The 25258-nt window shown below is 38.2% G+C and overlaps 1 protein-coding gene across 1 annotated transcript in view; it reads left to right on the forward strand.

Annotated features, from left to right (window-relative positions):
* The window catches only part of LOC124544732, a 121800-nt gene that overhangs the window by 10166 nt on the left and 86376 nt on the right, over positions 1 to 25258 (forward strand). The window contains exon 2 of the mRNA XM_047123384.1: positions 12193 to 12507. Coding sequence (XP_046979340.1) covers positions 12193 to 12507 — 315 coding nt within the window. The remainder of the gene's footprint in view (positions 1 to 12192; positions 12508 to 25258) is intronic.

Genomic DNA, 25258 nt, shown 5'->3' on the forward strand with positions numbered 1-25258 from the left:
TTAGTTTACAGACTATACCTCCCCAGCATTTTGTGTCCACTTCTCTCAGGCAAGTAGACAAAATAACTTCAATAAGCTAGTGAGAGTTAGTTTCAGCTTACAGTGTGATTATGTATTTGTAGTTGTTAAATGAACTATTGTGTAAGAAAGCTCAACAGCTGGAGCAGTAATCTGTCTACACACTGAAGAGCTTGCCCCAAGTGTAATATGCTTTTAGTATATACTTGACAACGTTAATTTCATTGTCTCCGCTATCGACGACTGGAATATTTCTCGCAGCTTGGAGTGCATGACCCTATCCTCAGCTGTGCCAAAATCTGAAGAGGCGCAGAGGCTTAAGTTGGCTCCCTGTGTAACAGAAGTAGGTTACTTGGGTGTTGTGCTACTTCAGATATTTCAACAAGTCAGGTAATGCATTACAGCAGACTACTATTCTAGATTAAAACATGATCAGGCGTATTCCATCATACTTATTGATACCCACCTTTCAAGACAGTCTGTGGATGTGTAGAATGTGGTTTCCCTCAGTGCAGCACACACTACAGCTATTCCTGAGTGGAAGAGGTTTGGGTCGTTCCACATCATATCATCCAGAAATTTTAGGAAGTGACATCCATCATCACGCAAATCCTTGAAATTGTGGGTAGTGGAAGTTTACAAAGATATATTTACATTTTCAAAATGTAAATGTTGCAGGTCAATTACTTTTTTACTTATGATAAAAAGAAGTTGTATAGATTCAGGCTTTCATAGATAATTTAAAAATGCAATAGTTCCTACAGTTTTTGCAGTGGAAGGTTTTTTTTTTTTTTTTTTAAAGAGTAGGTTTTTGTTTTTATAGTCATGCTTCTTGTAGTGAGTATCCATCATCTACATCTCAGAAAAAAATTGCAAATGATTTCTTTTAAAGAAAATTCATGGATGGACAGTATAATTTTTTAAGGTATTGCCCCTTCATAGATACCTTTGAAAAATTTGCTATAATATTATAAATATTCCGTTATGTCACACAAAAGAATCAGTTTGTAGAAATAATGGGAAGTTTGCAAACAATGTTATTGTAAAAGAAATATTAAAGTTGCTAATTCATGACTACCATGTCACCACCAAATTGCTGAAGTTGGCTACTCTGGATTTCCCTAGGAACAAATCATATCTGAGAACACTGTTTTATTGCCACCACATGTATTGCATCATCCAGTTCTGTTGTTTTGGGTCGTGTTCACTGAGCATGCAGTTCTGAGCTCTTGTACGGAGTTGTACCCAAAGTCAATTATTGGTTAAAAATTCAGTTGTTGCAGTTTTTAACTATTTGTTCCAAAACAAAAGTAAGTCCCCAAATGTTACAATAATAATGTGAAATACTTTTGTAATGAAACAATGAGATAGAATGATTTTTCATTATTTACTTACTTTCTAGGTTTCACCAAACATATTTTGAATTATTTGCAACAAATATTGGTTTCATGACTGAAGTAGTATGGAAAGTACAAGTGGCCAGTGTTTTCTTGGGCAGTATCCCGCAAGATATATGTGAAAATGCCCTGACTTGTGTGACTGAACTGACTACTGAAGAACAAAAACTTTTATTATGGCGAAGCAACGGTTATTCTTACTGTGATTTAAGTGTTTCATGTGTGTGTGTTAAACACAAAGACAGGTACTTGTGCAGATTCTCTCTTCATAAGAAACTTTGCTGTGATCCCTTCAGATGCCATAAACGATCTGTTTCGTCTGGATTGCGTGAACTTAGTTTAGAAAAGGTAAAGACCTTCAAAATGAGAGGCTGTAGCATTATTAGGGAGAAAGTATCAGATTAGGGAGGAAATGTGCTCAGCCTATATCAGACTTATTCATGAAAAACAAGCAAGTGACAACTCATCACCAGACTATATAAATGACAATAATGTGAAGGTGCAGACTCCTGAAAACTCTGTGCCTAATACTAGCTTAACTAGCTTAGGAGTATCTCCTGCAAAGCTGCATTCAGTTGTTCAGCATAGTTGCAGCAGCCAAACGAAAATTGGAATCAGTAGCTGGAGCTCTGAAAACTAAAACTTCACATACATATCAAGTTGAAAACATCAAGAACTGATTCAAGAACTTCAACACCATAATATCCTAATTGTGGCATTACAGGAAACTCATTATACTGACGAAAATTCTTTTGAAATGGGCAATTACAAAATTTATAAAGAAAAACCAGCGGAGTATATCTTTGGAAAATGCCCTCTATTAGGTACAGCCTTTATTGTTAGAAGAAATATAACAGAGTTTGTAGTAACCACAACCAACTGCGGGAATGCCTTGGGCTGCGGATCGGAGCCGCCAGGCGGGGAAGCCGGCGGCGGTGGAGCATGCACCACGGGGTAAACACAAGGACGAGTCGGACGACAGACCAACAACAACCGACTATGACCGACACAACAAGGAAGAGATAAACTATGGAGGTTTGTAGAAACCACAACATCAAACACCAACAGTAAATCCACTCGGAACCAGAGCCAGGCAAAAGTCAACAACAAGCAACGACAAGAACACAGTACCGCCGAGATAGAAACTCAATTCAGAGCGAGTACCAGACTGGCTGGACTAGGGCAGAGCGGGTCCCTATATACGAAACCGGAGGGAGCGGCTATTGGCCGCTGTCTGCATGTGGTGTAGCGGTGGCGCCCTCGCTACACAAGAGCCGCTGCGCGGAATAGCCGCCGCGGATGCGGAGCCCTCTATGGGCTGACCACGTCCATTTGTTCTGGCGCGTGTTCGACTTCCGCGGCGTGAGGTACTAGAGAGTCCATAACTAACTTCAGCTCTACATCCAATAGGCTCTCAACACTGAGGATCAAATGTAAAAACAAAATGTATACGCTAGTGAATGCTCATGCTCCAACAAATATTGAAAATAAGAAACATCCGAACAAAGTAAAGATCTTCTGGGAAGAACTAGAAGACACGATTCAGAAGATTCCAAATGAAAAAGTATAATTCTTCTCAGGGATTTTAATGTACAGGTCAGCAAGGAGAAGATATATAAAAACATCATTGGCGAATACCCAACACATAAGAGGACAAACAACAACGGAATAAGACTTATGGAACTCTGCCAAATCTTCAACCTCAAAATTATGACTATACACTTCAAGAAACATCCCAAGAAGATGAAGACTTGGAAAGCACCATATCAACTCCTTGGAGAGTTCCAAATTGACCACATAGCCATTTCTAAAAGAGAATTTACTACAATTTAAATATTAAGGTACAGAAAGGAGCCAAAATAGATACGGATCATTACCTTGTTAAGTCTAAAATTAAATTCATCCCAAATTCTGGAGGAAATAATAATAAACCTATGAGGAAGCATTTTGAAACCAGGAATATTGAGGCAGATATTCAAAATTATTTCAAATCAAAATTGCAAAGTGAGACATGGGATGAAATGAAATCTCAAACAATGAAAGCTGCAGAAGAATCTCTTCCAACCAAAACTAAACACGAGAATATCTATCTGATGGAATGAAAAGTGTAATGAAGCTTTGGAAAACAGACAAAAGCTATGGCAAAAATTTAAATTGAATCCAACACAAAACGACCTGGAAAAGTTCAGAAAAGGTAGAAAAATAGTCTCCTACACAATCAGAAACAAAAAGAGACTGTATGAAAGACTATCCCTTCAACAAATACAGGTGTAGTTCACTCAAAACAAATCCAGAGACTATTAACAATATTTCAAAAGACACCTGAAAGGTTACGAACCACCCAGTTTAACTTTTTGTGACAAAACAGGGAAATTAGGTACAAATGACCAAGAAAACTGCAACATTTTATCAGACTATTTCGAAGATTTTCTCAACTGTAAAACGCCTCCAGAGAAACTGGAATTCAAAAGTCCAGAAGAAATCCTTGCAGACCCATACCTACCAACTCTAAATGAGGTCAGGCAAGCTATAAAATCCCTCAAGAACAACAAATCTTCTGGTGAAGGTGGATTCACAGCTGAACTTTTGAAACTAGGTGGGGAAAAAGTATCACTACACCTCAGTACAATTATTAAGGAAATTTGGAGAACCGAGAAGATCCCAGAAGATTGGAGGATGACACTTATACATCCACTTCACAAAAAGGGTGACAGATCAGATGTTAACAATTACAAGGGGATTTCCCTTCTATCCATTCCATGCAAGGTCCTTTCCAAGATATTACTAAATAGGATTGAACCAGTTCTCGATGCACAGATAGGAGATTACCAAGGTGGATTTAGAAAAGGGAGGTGCTGTTCGGAGCAACTAATTAACCTTAAAAACATAATTAAAACACGTGCTGGTCAACCACATGTTACAATGTTTCTTTGTATTAGAAAAGCATATGACTCCATAGACAGAGAAAGCCTCATTAGGACTCTGGAGGAATTTGGAATTGACAGAAAAACTAGAGAGCTGTAAAGCAAACACTGACAGATACCAAGTCCAAAGTCCAATTTTGAGGCAAGATTTCTGAACCTTTTAAAATCCAAACCGGTTTGAGAGAAGGGTATGGACTCTCCCCAGCTCTGTTCAGCATCACTTTGGAAAAGGTTATGAGGGAGACATTGGAGGAATACACACAACAAAAAGTAAGGGGAATTTCTTTTGGAGGATCAGTTAAAGGCCTTACGGTACATGCGCTAGCTTTTACAGTTGATATTGCTCTCCTATCCACAAATACAGCAGAAGCAATTAAACAAATAGAAATCATAGCAATGCATGCAGATAAATTTGATTTGCAGATATCACAAGGGGGAAGAAAAACTAAATTCATGTCTAACAAATATAAGGAAATCAAAGAATTGCACACAGTTATTGGATGTATGGAAAGGGTCATACACTTTAAATATTTGGGAGAAACAATAACAGATACTGGCATAGAAAAAGAAGCTATCAAACTTCGAGTAGCCAAACTTGGGAGGACACACATTTTAACACAGAAGCTGTACAACAAAAAATGACTGTCTCAAAATGTGAAGTCATTATACTACAATACAGGGACGAGAACAGAAGTTTCATATGCAGCAGAAACACACTCCTTCAAGAACAAAGGACTAACAGATGAGTTTGAGAAGAAGGAAAGAGTAATTCTGAGGAGGATTCTTAATGGGCACAAAAAAATTGGTAAAGATGAGCAATGAGAAGATCTACCAATTTATTAAACCAATCACAACGGAAATGAGAAAGAGAAGGCTGATGTTCTTTGGTCATCTGGTGCGAATGGATGATGGCAGATTAACGAAGAAAATCTTCAGTATAATTCAACGGAGGAAAACTCCCAACTCTTGGTTGTAAGCAATAAAGAAAGACCTCGGCGAACTTGGACTTACAGAAATGGAAGCAACGAATACGGACAAGTACAGTAAGGCAATAAATGAATTTGAGGATTTTTAGGAAGCTCTAAAACTGAAGACCAATAGGAAAGTAACAGCGGAACATCTGGCAAAAATCGCAGCAGGCAGAAGAGCAGACCCAGAGAAGAGAAACAAAAAAGTGAACATGAAATAGAATTTGTAATGCGGTCTTTAGTTGGCTAATTCATATAAATAAATAATCAAGTTGAGCTGGCTGCTCATGCAAGCACTATCTCTGATAGTGATTTAACAGAACTGGAAGAAATGGCAAAACATGATGATGAACTCGTGGAAAAAACCAGTCAGAAAATTGAATATGCAAATAATTGTGAAAAAATTCGGTTACTTACTCTTGTGCTGCCAACTTGAACACGGCAGAAAGTCAGTTCCAAATTTCAGGTTTCTCCATATTTGGTATGACAAGCAAGAGCTCTTCTTTATTTAGAGGGGTATTTTATCAATGGCTGAGCAGAGAAGTGGAAAGACATTGCAACATGATACTGTGCACAAAGTAAAGAGTTTTTATTTGGATGGCAAAAACACAAGAATAACGCCTGGAAAAAAAGACAAAGTGAGCACCAGCAAAAATTCGTATGAACAAAAGTGTCTGGTTTTCAGTAATTTAACTGAACTGTATTCTCTCTTAAAAAAAGTATCCTGAAGACAAAGTAGGATTCTCAAAATTTGCTTCTCTTTGACCAAAACAGTGTGTACTTGCAGGATCGTCAGGAAACATACCATAGGTGTGTGCATTTACCACTAAAATTTTAAATTGCTTCTAAAATCCATTTCTGTTAAAGAAACATACCAAGACCTAATTAAAATAAGAACATGTTATATAAATAACCAAGCCTGTATGCTTTGTCTGTGTGAAAAATGCGCCACAAGTTCATTGTTTCAAACCCTCCTAGAAAACGAAATAAAAGAGTATGATCCTAATGAGATGGTTCAGTACAGTCAGTGGGTATCAACTGACAGAATTACTTTAAGTGTTCAAATCCCTTCTCTATCAGAATTCTGTGACACACTAATTAAGACAATTGAAAAACTTACTCCACATTCTTTTGTTTCTCAATCACAATCTGATTATCTGAAAATGAAGTAGGAAACACTTCATGAAGGGTCAGTGTTAATTTTAATGGATTTCAGTGAAAATCTCAATTTTGTTGTTCAATATGAAGTACAGGAGTACCATTGGAACAATGGCAGCTGCACTCTTCACACTGTCCATATATATTACAAAAAGGACAAACAGTTGCATGCAAAAAGTATTTGTATTGTTTCTGATGATCTAGAACATGATGTTGCCTTGGTATACCAGACTCAGAAGATTGTATTGAATTTTTTTAACCATGAATTTCCAGAAATTCATCTTGCGTATGTTGAATATTTCACTGGTGGTTGTTCTGCACAATATAAAAATTGTAATAATTTTGGTGGCACTATTAAAAGGCTTGTCACAAAAACAAGTTTGCAAAGACTTTATAAAGATCAAATACATACAGCTTCACATGTATTTGAATTCTGTCACGAGAACTTGCAAGGCATTTCAGTTCTCTTTGTTTCAAAAGATGAAATGCTACAAGTCAGACGTTATCTTTCTCAGCACTTCATAAGTGCAAAAACAATTTCTGGAACACAATCTATGCATTACATTGTACCAATATCACCAACCAAGATTGGAGCAAAAAGGCTGAGCTGTGATATGGATTTTAGTATTGTGCATGATTTCTCAGATGCACTTCCGCCACTAGTGCCAGAATTAACTGAGCAGCCCAACGGCATGTGCGTGTGACTCTTCTTGGTATTTGGGAATTGTTGAGAAGGTGAATTGTGAAGAAGGAGATGTTACACTAAGGTTCATGCATCCTCATGGAACCTCCCTGTCCTTGTATTGGCCTTATAATGATGTTTGTGATGTTTCTTTCTCTCATATTCTGTGTGAAGTTGATATCACCACAGCAACAGGCCGTACTTATTCTCTGAGCAAAGAGTCCCCAAAGTTGGTGGAAGAAAGTGGTTCTCATACAAAAAAATATTATCTAAGCATCAGACTGTCTTGTCACATGTGTAGTTCTAAATCAACTTGAATGCAAATTGTAGCACCAGCATTTTGTGCAGTGTTGATAATATTGGTTTTTGACAAAATGCTATGTATTTTTACGTTGGGTTAATTTGGTTATGGCAGAGGTAAGAAAGTGTTCATATGTCATGTAATGTACAAGTTGCCCTATATTTTATAATGTGTAATTTTGTTTCATCTATTGCAATTTTTGTTCAGTTTGGATATTGTTGTGTGTACTTACGTTGTTAATGTCTCTTGGGTAGTAATTGTATTTCTCTCCAGGATATAACATGTTAGAATTGTCCAATTAAATTTTTTTTTAATTAATGGCACTAATGCCACTTTTTTGTTTAAAAACTGCAGCCAATTTTCAAATTTTTACAGTTTGCATTGAAGTAACACATTGCATCAAACTTTCAGCAGTTGCTACCAACAGAATGTATATAAAGCAATAACAATTGGCAAAAGTTCATGATATTAGATACAAAAGCATTACACAAAATCTCAGTTCACAACTAGATAATTGGTGTCATGGCCTAGATGACTTGACATGGAATGACCCATTTGCGCAGTCTACCAGCAACTCATTTAATGGTGAGGGAAACACAGTAACTTTCTGGTCATTCATTGATTCACCACCAAGCGAAAATAACGCAGTTAAACGGCTTAACAACATGGTGTCAATGATAGACAGCAGCATGTTGCCATTCATCAGTCCAACACTACATAGGACACTGCCAACATCACACTTACAAGTTACGCAAATGTCAGCCACTGTTTATTTTACATTAAAGCTCACTTAACAGTAACAAGTAATTACTTACTTAACAAACTGAAGAAAAAAAAACGTGAGTGCAGCGATGTTATTTTGTCTACTTACATAAGTGAAGTGGACAAGAAATGTTAGTTAAATACAGGGTGTACATAAAGTCCGGGTACACTTTCAGTTGTTTATTGCACAAGAACCAAACATTGTACAGATATCATACACATGTCATTTCATTTTGAAGAGAAACCTGAAAGCTTTTTTTTTTTTTTTTTCTCACCACAGCATAGTTTGGTAATTTGCCAATAGTCAGAACTAGTCACAAACATGCCTAGTTCAGGTGCGAGCTTTCTGTGTGTTGGAGTTCGACAAAATCAAGTGTGCTACAGCTGTCCAACGAATCTTTAGAACTAAGTACGTTAAGAAACCACCAACAAGGGAGGCCATTTACCACTGGCACAACAAATTCGTTACAACGGGTTGCTTGTGCCTGGCAAAGAGAAGCAGACGTACCAGTGTGACTGAAGCGAATGTGGAGCGCGTACGAGAGACATTCATGCATAAGGAGTCCATAGAAATCAAATGTTTGTAAAAAAAAAAAAAAAACTTTCAGAGTTTCTCTTCAAAATGCAATCTGTATGACATCTGTACAGTGTTTAGTTCTTGTGCAATAAATAATTGAAAGTGTTCCTGGACTTAACGTACACCCTGTATCATCTGTCTTAAACTGAAAAATGAACAGTACCTGTGAAGGATGTCACCTCTCCCAGAAGAATGCTACAACCATCATGGGATGACCAGGAATCAATTTCCCCTGTAGCAGTGTAGAGCAGTGTGCAGAGATTTACATAGAAGCTGTCCATATACTTTTCTTGTGTATTATTAGCAACTCACATCTGTATTCAGTGTAGTGTTAACATGTCTTGTGGAAAATAAACACCCTTTCAGGGAGTTTCTGCTCACTGCATCACCAGTGATCCATGAGGCAAGCTGCAAAAGAGTTGGTGTAACTTTGTGAAATATCTGTAGCTATTTTTTTGTGATGTAGTGCGGTTGAGAGAATGAGGAATTGCCTGGTTGATCTCTATTTTGAAGACTTAAGGAGGAGGCAAGTGCATGACCACTGTCCAGTGACCTACCTTCCCTCACACTTCTAACCTCCACCCCCACCTTTCCATCCTGTTACACCCCCAAAACAGTGTTTACCCTTAATACAGCTCTACTGCACTTAGGTGCGGTACACACATTTGGTATTGTTGGTATTGTTTTTAACCCACATCATTTAACAATAAACATCAGTTTTATGTGATTGAAACACTGATCTGTGATTTCCCTCCCCCCCCCCCCTTTCAGTGGGGAAACTAGAAAAAATGAACCAATTTTTATAGGAAATTTACATTAGCTTAATTTTGTGTTGGGAAACATTTTTGCTAGATGCCATAGTTTTCAAGATGTTTAAGAAATACCTAAAAAGTGACCTTTATACACTGCCACCAACCATCGCCCCCTCCCCCTCCCCCTTCCACACACACACACACACACACACACACACACCGAGCAAGATGGCTCAGTGGTTAGCACACGGTATTTGCATTCTGGAGGACGGTTCAAACTCATGTCCAGCCATCCTGATTTAGGTTTTCCGTTATTTCCCTAAATCAGTTCAGGCAATATGCTGTGATGATTCGATTGAGAGGGCATGGCCGATTTCCTTCCCTCATCCGAAGGGACTGATGACTTTTCTGTTTGTTCCCTACCCCCAAATCAACCAACCAACTGACCACTAGGGTTTGGATGAGCATCTCCCACACTTAAACAAGTACATGATGCACTGCAGTACTCTTCTTTGGATTTTGTGTATGAATCCTACTAGGAGGGATTTCCAAGCAGAAGATCAGAATTCAAGAATTGGTCAAGCAGTAGATTTGCAGATAAATTTTTCCCATAATTCTCCAATAACTCTGGAATCTGCCTTTCCTCGAAATAGTTTTATCTGGCAGTTTAATTTGCTTTCCCTTGCTATGCTATCTCATTCCATTCACTCGTGATTATCATATTGTCATCTACTTGTGTATGATACTAACTATTCAATATAATGGAAGGAAACATTCCACGTGGGAAAAATTATATATAAAAACAAAGATGAGGTGACTTACCGAACAAAAGCGCTGGCAGGTCGATAGACACACAAACAAACACAAACATACACACAAAATTCAAGCTTTCGCAACAAACTGTTGCCTCATCAGGAAAGAGGGAAGGAGAGGGGAAGACGAAAGGAAGTGGGTTTTAAAGGAGAGGGTAAGGAGTCATTCCAATCCCGGGAGCGGAAAGACTTACCTTAGGGGGAAAAAAGGACAGGTATACACTCGCACACACGCACATATCCATCCACACATACAGACACAAGCAGACATATTTAAAGACTTGTGTCTGTATGTGTGGATGGATATGTGCGAGTGTATACCTGTCCTTTTTTCCCCCTAAGGTAAGTCTTTCCGCTCCCGGGATTGGAATGACTCCTTACCCTCTCCTTTAAAACCCACTTCCTTTCGTCTTCCCCTCTCCTTCCCTCTTTCCTGATGAGGCAACAGTTTGTTGCGGAAGCTTGAATTTTGTGTGTATGTTTGTGTTTGTTTGTGTGTCTATCGACCTGCCAGCGCTTTTGTTCGGTAAGTCACCTCATCTTTGTTTTTATATATAATACTAACTATTCAGTTTCCCTATATATTCCTCTGTCATCATGCAGCCTGTGAAGCTACAATTTTATCATTTAAGTTGTTAATGTTGATTTTTGGGCATGTTTACTCTGTCACTGTACCATTCATTAGTAATTTGTTCTGTGCTTCTCTTTCCTATTCATAACAATTTCAAAATATGTTGCACTCACTAGTGTTCACTATTGACAACTCATCAGCTAGATCAAAATTATATCCTCGACTGGAACTTGTGTTGATTTTTGAGCTTCAAAAACAAAGGAATGTTCATACCCTGACAGCTACAAATTCTGCACTGATTGTTCGAAAATTTCAATTGTCTAATGCCTGTGGTGTAAAGTACAGATTATCTTAGGGTAAATTGTAGGGAACCATAGATCTAGAACAACATTGATTTCATCTTATTCTTTCTCTCCCTACAAGATCATCATTGGAAGTTACAGCACACAGCGCATTAGATTTATTTAAAGTTTTAGCATTGGCTAAGAGTAAACATAGGATCTTTGGATTAATAATTGTTTATGCCATCTTATAAACAATAGTGACTCTGTATTGTTCTAGTGTGGAAGGGGCAGAGGCAAATCAATCATGATTAATATATCAGTTGGAAAGTGGGTTTTGAATATAAGTGCCATCTAAATAAACAAAACAAAAAATGAAATATCAATGCAACATGTTTTATCTGTTGATTCTGGTCATTGTTAGATCAGGTATCCAAGCTCAAATGATTCCTAAATGTCAAAAATCTACAAACTGGTAGTTACATGTTTGCTTTCTTTTAGTGGCAACATACTTCAAGACCTACATAATGTTTTGTATTTCAAATACAAATAAAATATTTGTATAGATTTAAGCCCCAACAATACAATAATCATCTTGGTTTGGAATTCCCTACATCACTTCAATGAATGTTTGGCCAGTAGATTCAGCAATACATGTAGGATTTCATACCCTGCTCTTGCCCAGTTGATATAGTGCTGCACCATTGAATTACCTGATGTTGTCAGGATAAACAATTCCAGCCACCCCTTAGTCTTTCGTTCTTTTTTACCTCCTGCACCAGCATTACTGAAATTTGTATGTAACACAATCATTATAAATTTTCATTGCAATCTGTGTTGGTTTGGTGGACAGCAAAGTCTGCACTTTTTTGGTGTCTGCAACAAATTTTCAAGTATAGAGCACTTTGTATTTGTATAACTAATGGATGTTAAAATATCAGACACACAAGTATAATGAAGTAATGGAGACTTGGATTTTTCTGTTCCAGTGTACACCTATTGCCACAGATGTGCCACCTCCAGCAGTATTTGAAGCCATTAACAAAGACTTGCTGTCCCAGACCATTAAGACTGGTGCTGGATCACTATCAAAACGGAACCGTGTCCTTATTGAAGAGCATAACACTGAAGAACTTCTTGTTAAATTGGAGGATACAGAGAGGGATACAGTAGTGGGGAAAGGAGAAACTGGTACTTTCAGCCGAAAGCAACCCCTGCTTCGCCTAGCAACTATTGTCAGAAACACTGCTAGTCCGACGCCTGCCAGCGTCAGCAACATCCTACGGCCACCTGACAGATTTAAGGTGTGTTGATGACATTATTTAAGAATCAGGATATGTTTGTGTAAATACAACTGTAGAGTGTGTACAATAGGGAGAGGAATTTGTAAAATAACAGTTTACAGTTCTCAATAAAAGTTTAACAGTGCAATGTGTGTTCTGAGCTAGCAGTAAACAATATTATATTGCTTCAAATTTTTGTGAGCTCATTAGACACAGGGCACAAGCTAAAATTAAGTTCAGAAGTGGGAATAATTCAGCTACCTCCTTATCAGTGAAACGTTTCTGACATTTACCTTAAGCAGTTTATGGAAAGCACACAAAACTGAATGAGAAATTGATTACTAGTCCTGAATGAGAGCCCAGTGCCTTACCACTGATGCCTCGTGTTCAATTTGGACATTGAAATAGCTGTTGAAATCGTTGCTGTTGTGATGTGCACTATTTTCTTAAACATAGTTCGCAGCTTATCACGCTTGGTGGTTGCAGTCTATGTTAGTAAACAGATGGTTAGTTGATATACTCACATGAAACACTGCACAGTAATTGCAATATAACACAAATGTGGATGCTGAGATAAGATTAGGGAATGCCTGTGACTGAATTGTAATAGTAGGAGGTGATGGAGAGCGTGGGGAGAGTAATGGACAAGTGGTGCTAATAGGTCATCCATAGAGGAGGGCCCCATGGGTTGGATGGTTTGGAGAAGGGGTGGCATCCAAAGAAGTCATATGGTGTTTAGCTTGGATATGTGATAGAGTACTACTATGTTAGTCAGATTTTAAGTTTGTTGTTCCTCTAGTTGGCCTCAATAAACTAGGTAGGTACAAAATGGTACATTTCAAGTATCCAAGGCAGTTCTATCAATTTATTTGTATATTTGACCTTCAAAAGAGAAATTATTATGGATCAGAATGTTGTTGGTCAAAGGTATTGAAAAGAGATGCTGTTTTGATGTTACAATGACAGTTGGTTCCTTGACAGCATGGTCATAGTTTTGGGGGAAGGTGTGCTGATACAGCAACCACAGTGATAAGCAGCGAGTCTGTTGGTAATTGGACAAGTCTGAGGAAAGATGGTAGAGGAACTAATTAGTATTGTGAATATAGGGAGGTGGACTACTGACTATCTACTTTAAAAAAGCAGCTAAAAATTCCCTTGACGCCTTCCTAATACACAATCTCCACTCTTCCCAAACTAACTACGTAAGCGTACAGCAGATACGGCTTAAATTCAAAGAAATAATTTTGCACCAATTGAGGTATTTATACTAAGTAAATTAATAAGAGATGGAACTGATCCCCCATGGTACACAAAACAGATCAGAACACTGGTGCAGAAGCAATGAAAAAGTGTCCCAAGTTTAAAAGAAAACAAAGTCTCCAAGATTGGCAATATTTTACGGAAGCTCAAAATTTAGTGCAGGCTTTAATGTGACATACTTTAACAGTGAAATTGTACCTTGAAATCTGGCAGAAAATTCAAAAAGACCAGTGGCAAGACACGATGAATCCCTTCACTGCATTATAGCAATGACATTACACTTCTGTGGTAATGTTCATTCATGCTGAACAATCATATCCAACCACTATCTTGACAAAAGATCCTTACCTAAAGAATGGAAAGTTGCACGTGTCACACCAACACTCAAGGGAGTAAATAGGAGTAAGGAGTAATCTGATGAATTACAGGCTCCCATCATTGTCTTCAGTTTGCAGCAGGATTTTGAAATATATACTGTGTTTGATACAGGACAGAATTTAACAAGGAAAGTTGCTACTCAGGATGTAGCGGAGATGCTGAGTCACAGATAGACACAACAGAAAGACTGTCACAATACAAGCTTTTGGCCGACAAGGCCTTTGTTGAAAATAGATGACAGATGCTCACATGTGTGTGTACACGCACACACACACACACACACACACACACAGACACAGACACAGACTGCAGCCTCTGGCAGCTGAAGCCACACTTTGCTCTTCATAGATTAGTAATAACGCGTAAATAATTCATTAGAACTAGCAAAAAAATGGCTATAATTGACTATTGAGAAAATATCCCTTTCCAGAATTGTGTTTGTTTTGATTATAATTTTACTTTGCACATCCATGCCCTGAAAAAAGTAGACTTTCTTATTTCATCAGTGAAGTCACATTTAACAGTTGTCGTACTTCACCATCAAAATAGTAAATGGACACCTCAAATACTGTCATTTGGAACAGTGAATGATAAAGTAAGAAAAAATTATTTGCTTTACTCTGTGGATGCAATTTTTATTGTGCCTACAGGTCCCAAGTTCCACCATCAGGCCATCCTATGATAAGTAATAATAATAATAATAATAATAATAATGCAATACATAGTTAAAAATGCTTCAGTAATAAACTCACACTAAATATTTTCCCCAAATGTTTGATATAGAATGCAACTTTAAAATACAGGGTGATTGTTATTAACATTTTAAAAAACCCCAAGTGATGTAGATGATGCTAGGCAAGTAATTTAATATGAGGCACATGGAGCTGCAAATGTCTGTAAATGTTCCAGAAGTGGATGACAAATGTCAAACATATGATTTCAGCAGGTGATGTACCTCGCCGCACTTGCAGTGATTGGGCTTGATGATCTTACCCTCGCTAGTAGGGGACAGTTCTAAACATCGTTCCGCTAGGCTATTCTGTTTTTGAACAGCTTTTGTAAATATAGAAGTTACAGTTATTCTCCTCTCTGTAAACTAGCAAAACCTGTTCTTATTTTGTGTTTCTTTGCTTCTTTTTGTGTCTATGGGCATTATTTAGTAAAGAACACGTAGATCATTTATTAGTAACGATGCAGTTGGGAAGCTTGTACTTAATTGCTTGTGACGCAATACAGCAGTTTTTTGTTTACTATACTTTGCAGTCAACCAGTAGAGACTGTGAGACTGGTAAATAAAATAATAAATCTTAGTTCACTGTAAACACACAACTGTCTAAGACAATCAAATAAAGCACTGCCTGCCAGATGAAGAATCAAACCCACATGCTAAAGACATGCACTGAGGCCCAGAGCCACACTGATGTGAATACTTGACTTGAGACGGGTCAGGTGCGACAGACAGATGGCTCCAATGTTGCATGTGTGGCGAGATACCTCATCTGGAAACATCCATGTCTCCTACATTAAATTACTTGTCTCGGTATCATCTATGTCACTTCGAGGGATTTTAAAACATCGATAAGTATCAACCCGTAGAGGCAGTTCCTTACCCTTGCAGTGCAATCATGTTTTCCGCCCAAGTGTTTCCTATACTGAAAGTAAACATCTGTGCTATTCTTTCAATGGATGCGTGTTGTGGCCAGCAGCAATAGATGATACCCCTATGTACAGAATTTTTGTTTCTACTTAAATAAGAGTCACAATGTAAAAAATCAAAAAAAATATAAACAGCACACAATATTAAATGTAAGAAAATACAGAATAAAACAGTCCTCAATGCAATAAAATATTAAAAGCAAAATAACACTAATTTATACCACAATGTCATGATATGGATGTTATCCTGTGGTGAAATTTAAATCCAGTACTTATGTCCTAATCTTGCTGATGCTGTATGACCATAATTGATGAGAAGAGTTTACATCCATAGTTCCCTGTGGATAAGTGAACGTGGTCCCCAAGGGTAGATGAACATTTGTATTGATCCATTGTGCCTTCAGTAAGTAGAGATCACCCATGGACTGCCTCCGGCCTGGACTCTTCCAACAATTGTTGCAGAGTGTTTGCTTTCAGATGTTTCACATTGTTTGTGCCAACGGCCATCTGGCCGATGGAGCATTAAACATGATTCATCTGAAAAGGCCACCTGTCACCACTCAGTGGACGTCCAGTTGCAGTATTGGTGTGCAAATTCCAGCCTTTGTTGCTGATGAACAACATCAGCATTGATCCATGAACCAGGTGCCTGCTGCAGAGGCCCATGTGGAGCAACTTTCGCAGAACAGTCATTGAGAAGACACTGTTGGTAGCCCCGTGGCTCATGTGGAAAGTCAGCTGCTCAGCATTTGCACGTCTATTCACTTGTACATATATCTGCAGCTGTCTTTGACTGCTGTCATCTATGACCTGTGGTGTACCACAGTTGCCCCTGTGCCGTGTTTGGATAGTGTCATTTCACCATGCAGGCATACTTTAACCATGGCGACACACAAATAGTTTACATACTTAGCCATTTCAGAAAGGTTTCGACCCTTGGCTTGAAAGCCAATGATCGTACCCTCTGGGACATCAGATAAATCACTCCGTTTCCACATTACAGTGAAGACTGGCTGGTTTCCCACACCCCCCTTGCACACTTTATATACCTTCCACTGACAGTGCTGCTACCTGCTACCGTATTTACTTGAATCCAAGCTGCACTTTTTTTCCGGTTTTTGTAATCCAAAAAACTGCCTGTGGCTTAGAATCGAGTGCAAAGTAAGCGGAAGTTCTGAAAAATGTTGGTAGGTGTCGCCACAACTAACTTCTGCCATCAAATATATGTAGCCCTACACAGGTATGCTTTGCAGGCACAAAGATAAATACTGGCGCCAAAACCTATGCGTCAGTATATAAATTAAAAGAAAAGGTAGAAGAATGTAAACATTATGCCATGTATTCTTTCGTGTTTGCTGCTATCTCATTTAAATCCTGTCTGCCTAAAAAACTGTGAAACTAGAGTGAGACAACAGCAAACGCGGAAGAATATACATATCATGTCATGTTTATATTCGTTTTATTCTTATGCTGAATAGTGATACAGTCAGAAATGAAGCATGGCAACTGACTAGATTTTTAAATCTAAGATGACTCTAATGTCTGTGCAGAATGTAATATGCTAAAGAGGCATCTGCAAAGATTTTCAAACGGAGAAAAATTTTCGCTAAACTCTCATTCAGAACATCATCTATCATACACAGTCTATTATTTGGTTCTTGTTGATCATTATCAAAAAAAGCAGCAGTGTGAGTAAATACAAATAGCAGTCTCTTGCCATTGTTTCGCTTATGAGACAATTCCCTTTTTTTAAAAAAAAAATTGCAAGCCGCGGTAGCCCGCACAAAATCAAGCCATGCTGCGAGCGGTGACAGGCCATAAACACTCATTATCAGAATACGACAAACAATGCATGACACAGTACAATAATGCATTTTCAGCTTAGAGTGACGTAAACCCCTATGACAAAGAGAACGGCACTTATCAGATCAAAGCAAAATAAGCAATCGATTCAAACCAGACGAAGCACGCGAAAAAGGAAGATTTAAAAAAATCGTATAGTATGGGGAGTCCCAAAACAACAAAGTTTACTTCAAGTAAAAGTGTAGAGGAGATACCATTAATTCATAGCTGATGTGAATATGAAGTTTGCTGTTGTCCCCATATCTGCTGTGTCTAATGCCGATCAGTCAGGTTTTGTGAAAGAACTGTGAGCAAACAGCAGTTTATCATTTCTAGTCAAAAAAAGATGGAGTCTGTGTGCAATCTGTTACTGCTATGAAACATTCATGTACAACAATGACAGTGATAAGTGTGAGGGGAATACTGTTTCTGCAGCTTTGTATCTGCCTTCAGAGACCTCGAAACATATTAAGACCAAAAATAAAAAGATAATTGTTTAGTAGGAAAAATCTTATAATCGGCCTATCAAAATCTCAAAAACAAGGAAAGAATAATTTTTTAACATTTCATTTGAAATGGTTTGCAGCCAGTTGCAGAAATTAATTCATTATTTTTGTTGGACTTTTGGTCTGTAACGAAACCTCCGTCTTTTCAGGAGGACAATGAAAGGACTGTTAATATAATTCAGATTCAACCAAGAACAACCAAAGTGACTCTCCATAAAGAATTTTTTCGACTGTGAAAAATATTTTAAAGGAAATTGTCAGACAGTGTAATATCCTATAGCTCTTTGCCATTTGAGATTTATCAGGAGAACATTGCCAGACAGTATAATATCCTGTAGCTCCTTACCATTTGAGGTTTATCAGGAGAACATCATTCTTAAATTGCAGTCATTTGTACAAAATCACTGTGCATTGGCATGTTTTACGAGTTTCTTTAAATTTTCCCGGTATGCAGTATAATAATCAGAGTCACGGCCAGTATCATTACATATCTGTCTAAATAAAACCAGTAATTATTCTGAGGTGCCTGAAAACATTATATTTTCGTTTGTCAGGTGTGCATGGTGTAAGGAAAATATTTATTTTCAACAATCAAATGACACTCTTCCTTCATTGTGACGGACTATGAGGAATAAACAAAGTACACATTGTCACTGAAATATATGATATTAAAAATTATCATAAGAATTGTGCTGCAGGAATAGTGTAAGAAATATTTCATTTCAGTACATGAAAGTAATGATTGATGGAAGTCTTGTGTAATGTAATACCAAACACTGTCTTGATTTTATTTTCCTCTGCAAGTCACCTTTCTAAGAATAACATATGAAATAGTTTAGCTGTCTATATTAACTGCTCCTTATTTGAAACATTAATGATACATGACATTTTTTCATGGTTTAGGTGCTTTAATTTCACAGGTGTCACTCCAGATATTTCCACTATACAACGCTCTGCTCTCTTGTCACAGCCAATTGTGTGCTAGCCAGGAAGGGCTGTACAAACTGCTGTGATAAGCTTAGCATTGTGTGACAAAAATGAGTAACTTCAACAATTTTTATAAAATACTGTGATGCGTCTTAGCATTTCTTTCGTTGTATTCCTCCTGCATAAAAAATTTCAGTGTTGGTTTTAACAAGTCGGATTGGAACATTCCCATGTGAGTCAGTCCTCCAAATGATCATATCTTTTTCAATTTCTTCTGATCTTTCCTGCAGCCATTTGACCTTGGCTGCCCTGCACTTCCTACTTATTTCATTTCTAAGGGATTTATATTTGTGTATTCCTGTCTTTTTTCCCGAACAGTTTTGTACGTCCTTCTTTCGTCTTCAGTTGAAATATGTCATCTCTTACACAAGGTTTCTTCATAGTTACTTTCCTTCTACCTATGTCTTTGACTGAACTATCTACATTGGTGTTACTTATTGCAGTATCTACATCTTTAGCAAACTTCAAATGCTTCTCATAATTCCACAGTACTTCAGTAACCCATTTCCTTCTACACTGATTCTTTTGGAAGATTCTCTTGAACTTCAATTTACTCTTCATCATTATTAAATTTTTGCTTGAGTCTATATCTGCACCTGGGTCAGCCTTACAACCTAATATCTGATTTCAGAATCTGTGTCCAACCATTATGTAATCCAGCTGGAACCTACCCTTTTCTCTGAGTTTTTTTTCATCCAGACCTCCTTCTCTTGTGATTCTTGAACAAGAGTATTTGCTATTACCATCTGAAATTTATTGTAGAACTCAATTAGTCTTTCTCCTCTCTCATTCCTACTGCCAAGCCCATATTATTCCATAACCCTTTCTTCTCTTCCTTGCCCTACAACCACATTCCAATCTCGCATGCTTATTACATTTTCATGTACCTTTACATACTGAATTACCCATTCGATATCCTCATATACTTTATCTCTTCATCTGCTGCTTGCTACATTTGCAGTATACCTGGACTGTTGCTGTTGGCATTGGTCTGCTGTCGAATCTGATGACGAGAAACCTATCACAGAACTGTTCACAGTAATTCATTCTGTCACCTCCTTACCTATTCATAAAAAGTTGTACTTCTGTTATATCATTTTCTGCTGCTATTGATACAAACATCGATGCTGGCAACAATCAGAGCAAAATGCTTCGGACCTTTGGAGGTGACAGAGTCCCACCTCTAACTGACAAACCAGGGACTCCTAAGATACGACTTGGCAAACAAATGGTAATGAGATGGGGAGCTATTAATATCAATGGGGGCTACTCTGGGAAGAAGGTAGAGCTGGCAGAGGCTGCAAGTAAGATGAGACTGGACATTTTAGCTGTTAGTGACATTCGGGTAAGGGGTGAGAAAGAAGAGGAAGTGAGAGAATACAAGGCCTAACTGTCAGGAGTCAAAGCAGGAATAGCGCAATGGGGTGTAGGGCTTTACATTAGGAAAGAAATGGAACCCAGCGTAGTTGCAATAAGGTATGTAAATGAACGACTGATGTGGATAGATTTGACAGTGTCTAGCAAGAAAATTAGGATTGTGTCAGTATATTCGCATTGTGAAGGGACAGATCAAGATAAGATGGATAGTTTTTATGGGGCACTCAGTGATGTAGTTGTTAGAGTAAAGGACAAGGACAGTGTTCTGCTCATGAGTGATTTTAACGCCAGGATTGGAAATCGAACAGAAGGGTATGAAAAGGTTATGGGTAAATTTGGAGAGGATATGGAGGCCAACAGGAACAGGAAACAACTCTTGGATTTCTGTGCCAGTATGGGCTTAGTAACCACAAACTCCTTTTTTAAACATAAGAACATTCACCGGTATACTTGGGAAGGCAGGGGAACCAGATCTGTCATTAACTATATAATAACAGATCAGGTATTCAGGAAGGCTGTGAGGGACATATGCGTATTCAGGGGATTCTTTGATGACACTGATCGTTATTTAATCTGCAGTGAAATTGGGATTGTGAGGGCGAAAGTGCAGGAGGTCAGGTCCATATGTAGGAGGATAAGAGTGGAGAAACTTCAGGATAAGGAAATCAGGCACAAGTACATAACAGCAATCTCAGAAAGGTACCAGTTAGTTGAATGTAGTCAATTACAGTCATTGGAAAAGGAATGGACAAGGTACAGGGACACAGTACTAGAAGTGGCTAAAGAATGTCTTGGAACAGCAGTGTGTAAAAGTAGAATGTAGCAAACAGCTTGGTGGAATGACACAGTCAAGGCAGCGTGTAAAAGGAAAAAGAATGCGTATCAAAAATGGCTATATACTAGAACTCAGGTAGACAGAGAAAGTTATGTGGAAGAAAGAAACGAAGCCAAGCAGATAATTGCAGCATCCAAGAAGAAATCTTGGGAAGACTTTGGAAACAGATTGGAGACTATGGGTCAAGCTGCTGGAAAACCATTCTGGAGTGTAATTAGCAGTCTTCGAAAGGGAGGTAAGAAGGAAATGACAAGTATTTTGGACATGTCAGGAAAACTGCTGGTGAATCCTGTGGATGCCTTGGGCAGATGGAGGGAATATTTTGAAGAGTTGCTCAATGTAGGTGAAATGCGATCAGTAATGTTTCAGATTTCGAGGTAGAATGGGATAGGAATGATGATGGAAATAGGATCACATTTGAGGAAGTGGAGAAAATGGTCAATAGATTGCAGTGCAATAAAGTAGCTGGGGTGGATGAAATTAAGTCGGAACTCATCAAATACAGTGGAATGTCAGGTCTTAAATGGCTACACAGGATAATTGAAATGGCCTGGGAGTCGGGACAGGTTCCATCAGACTGGACAAAAGCAGTAATCACACCAATCTTTAAACATGGAAACAGAAAAGATTGTAACAACTACAGAGGTATCTCTTTAATCAGCGTTGTGGGTAAAATCTTCTCAGGTATTGTTGAAAGCAAAATGCGAGTATTAGTTGAGGACCAATTGGATGAAAATCAGTGTGGGTTTAGGCCTCTTAGAGGTTGTCAGGACCAGATCTTTAGCTTACGGCAAATAATGGAGAAGTGTTATGAGTGGAACAGGGAATTGTATCTATGCTTTATAGATCTAGAAAAGGCATATGACCGGGTTCCTAGGCGGAAGTTATTGTCTGTTCTACAAGATTATGGAATAGGAGGCAAACTTTTGCAAGCAATTAAAGGTCTTTACATGGATAGTCAGGCAGCAGTTAGAGTTGGCGGTAAATTGAGTTCATGGTTCACAGTAGTTTCAGGGGTGAGACAAGGCTGCAACCTGTCTCCACTGTTGTTCATATTATTTATGGATCATATGTTGAAAACAATAGACTGGCTAGGTGAGATTAAGATATGTGAACACAAAATAAGCAGTCTTGCATATGCGGATGACTTAGTTGTGATGGCAGATTCGGTTGAAAGTTTGCAAAGTAATATTTCAGAGCTAGATCAGAAATGTAAGGACTATGGTATGAAGATTAGCATCTCCAAAACGAAAGTAATGTCAGTGGGAAAGAAATATAAACTGATTGAGTGCCAAATAGGAGGAACAAAGTTAGAACAGGTGGACGGTTTCAAGTACTTAGGATGCATATTCTCACAGGATGGCAACATAGTGAAAGAACTGGAAGCGAGGTGTAGCAAAGCTAATGCAGTGAGCGCTCAGCTTCTGCAAGAAGGAAGTCAGTACCAAGACTAAGTTATCTGTGCACCGTTCAATCTTTCGACCAACTTTGTTGTATGGGAGCGAAAGCTGGGTGGATTCAGGTTACCTTCTCAACAAGGTTGAGGTTACGGATATGAAAGTAGCTAGGATGATTGCAGGTACTAGTAGATGGGAACAATGGCAGGAGGGTGTCCACAATGAGGAAATCAAAGAAAAACTGGGAATGAACTCTATAGATGTAGCAGTCAGGGCGAACAGGCTTAGATGGTGGGGTTATGTTACACGCATGGGAGAAGCAAGGTTACCCAAGAGACTCATGGATTCAGCAGTAGAGGGTAAGAGGAGTCGGGGCAGACCGAGGAGAAGGTACCTGGATTCGGTTAAGAATGATTTTGAAGTAATAGGTTTAACATCAGAAGAAGCACCAATGTTAGCACTGAAGAGGGGATCATGGAGGAACTGTATAAGGGGGGCTATGCTCCAGACTGAACGCTGAAAGGCATAATCAGTCTTAAATGATGATGATGATGATGATGATGATTGATACAAACATATATTTGTCTGACCAGAAATCCTTATCTTCTATCTGTTTCACTCCACTGATCCCTACAACATCTGGATTGAGTGTATGCATTTTCGTTTTCAGATTTTCTGGCTTCCCTACTACTTTCAGAATTGTGACATTCCATGCTGTGCAACCTGTAAAAAGTTATTCAGTTGTTGGTTATTCCATCATTTTTCTCATGGTCACCTCCCCCTTGGCTGTCCCCTCCCAGAGATCCAAATGTGGGACTAATCCAGAGTCTTTTGCCAATGGAGAAATCATCATGACACTTTTCAGCTACCGGCCACGTACCTGATATGTAAGTCTTTAGGCATTTATTTAAGGCATGCTTCATACGGTGTCTACTAGTTGCACTGACTTCACCATTAGTTGGGTTCATACTCCATGATTAAGCAAGCTGTGCTCAATTTTTGGTTTTGTACGTATCCATCCTATTGTGGTAGAGCACATTATCTTCAGCCTCATAGTTATTCATTTATGGGATTGTTGTTTTCTGTGTAATATATCCTGTACCAATGTGTAATTATTATTTCCTGACAATTGCATTTATTGTATTGCGCTTCACGTGTCTTATCTTAGGTGTGTGCCTTTCTTTTAGTAATGTAGATTTAGCATTATCTGTATCAGATTGCCGTGTGAGATACTGTGGGGATGAGGTGTGGATGTTAGCAACTGAATTTGCTTGGTTTTCCTCACCTTCCTTTGGCACTGTTTCTTGCTGTGGCCACTCTATGGTTTTGTGTGTGTGTACTGGTGCATCTCCTTTTACTCCGTGCAGCAGTTAGTTTTGTAGGTCATACTGTATGTACTAGACATGCTGCTACCTGAGCGCTTTTATTGTAAGTTACCTTTTGCAGTTCAGCAATTGGCATTGTGGTTATTTGTAATGATACTTATGCCCTGATGTTGTGGCTTTCTCAAGTCTATGCTACATCTCTGGCTGTACACTGTAGATCGTCAGGTTATTATTTTTCCGTCTCTGAGCGCATATTTACGGATACAGTCACACTTTTTGGTCAGGTCCTGTTTACCTCAATTCCTCTGCTTGACCCAACATTTTTCATGCCTCATCCACCCAGGCTCACTCATAATACTGGATAAAAAAATTGTTAATTTTTCTATGTGACTTGTACAGTTTTGTTGTATGCAATTAAGGTATTTTCTGCTGATGGTTTACAGTTTTAATGACCCTTCTGATGTTAATTAATTTGTATAGTATTCTACTTAGTTGCCATTAATTATTACAGTAGCTGTTGAGGAGGAGATTAGTATCCTTAAGTCCTGGTAGTGTACATGCCTTTATCCAAACACAGGAACTTTGAAATTACAAATGCAGTGGATTTTATTCAACTTGAACAATAAACACATTGCCTACATACTTTATCAGTGTAGATGCACTTGTTGGGAAGATGTCCTTCCTCTAAGAACTTGTTCCAAAATATTGTGCTATGTAGAGAGACTTATTAAGTAACTATTTATTTGATTTCTAAATGATTCCATCTTTTCTCTGCTTATTGTTCTCTTTGGTAATTTGTTCTACAGGAATTAACCCAGCATTTCTGGATTCCTCCCAAGTTATTTTAAGCTATTTCATTTAAATGTGGTAATGACATCAATTTTGTCTATAGTAATTATGTATGCTTCATTTTAACAAAGCTAATTAAAAAAGTTACACAGTGGATTTAGGATAACATGATTTGGTGTAAAGGGCTCTAACCAACGTATCCTGAGTAGGAGCTCAAAATCTTCTCTAGCTCGTTACTTAGACTTGGGATTTAATAGCTTTGGAATTAAAGCCATCAGTTGCAATACCTAGAATTTATTCCATAAATAACGCTGTAGTTTGCAAGGATTAGTAATTATGGTTCACAATCTCATCTCGATGAATAAACAACAGTTCACATTAACAATCATCATTGTATGTTGGCAAGATTTTGAAATGAGT

Source organism: Schistocerca americana, chromosome 8 (genome assembly GCF_021461395.2).
Source record: "Schistocerca americana isolate TAMUIC-IGC-003095 chromosome 8, iqSchAmer2.1, whole genome shotgun sequence".
Classification (NCBI taxonomy): domain Eukaryota; kingdom Metazoa; phylum Arthropoda; class Insecta; order Orthoptera; family Acrididae; genus Schistocerca; species Schistocerca americana.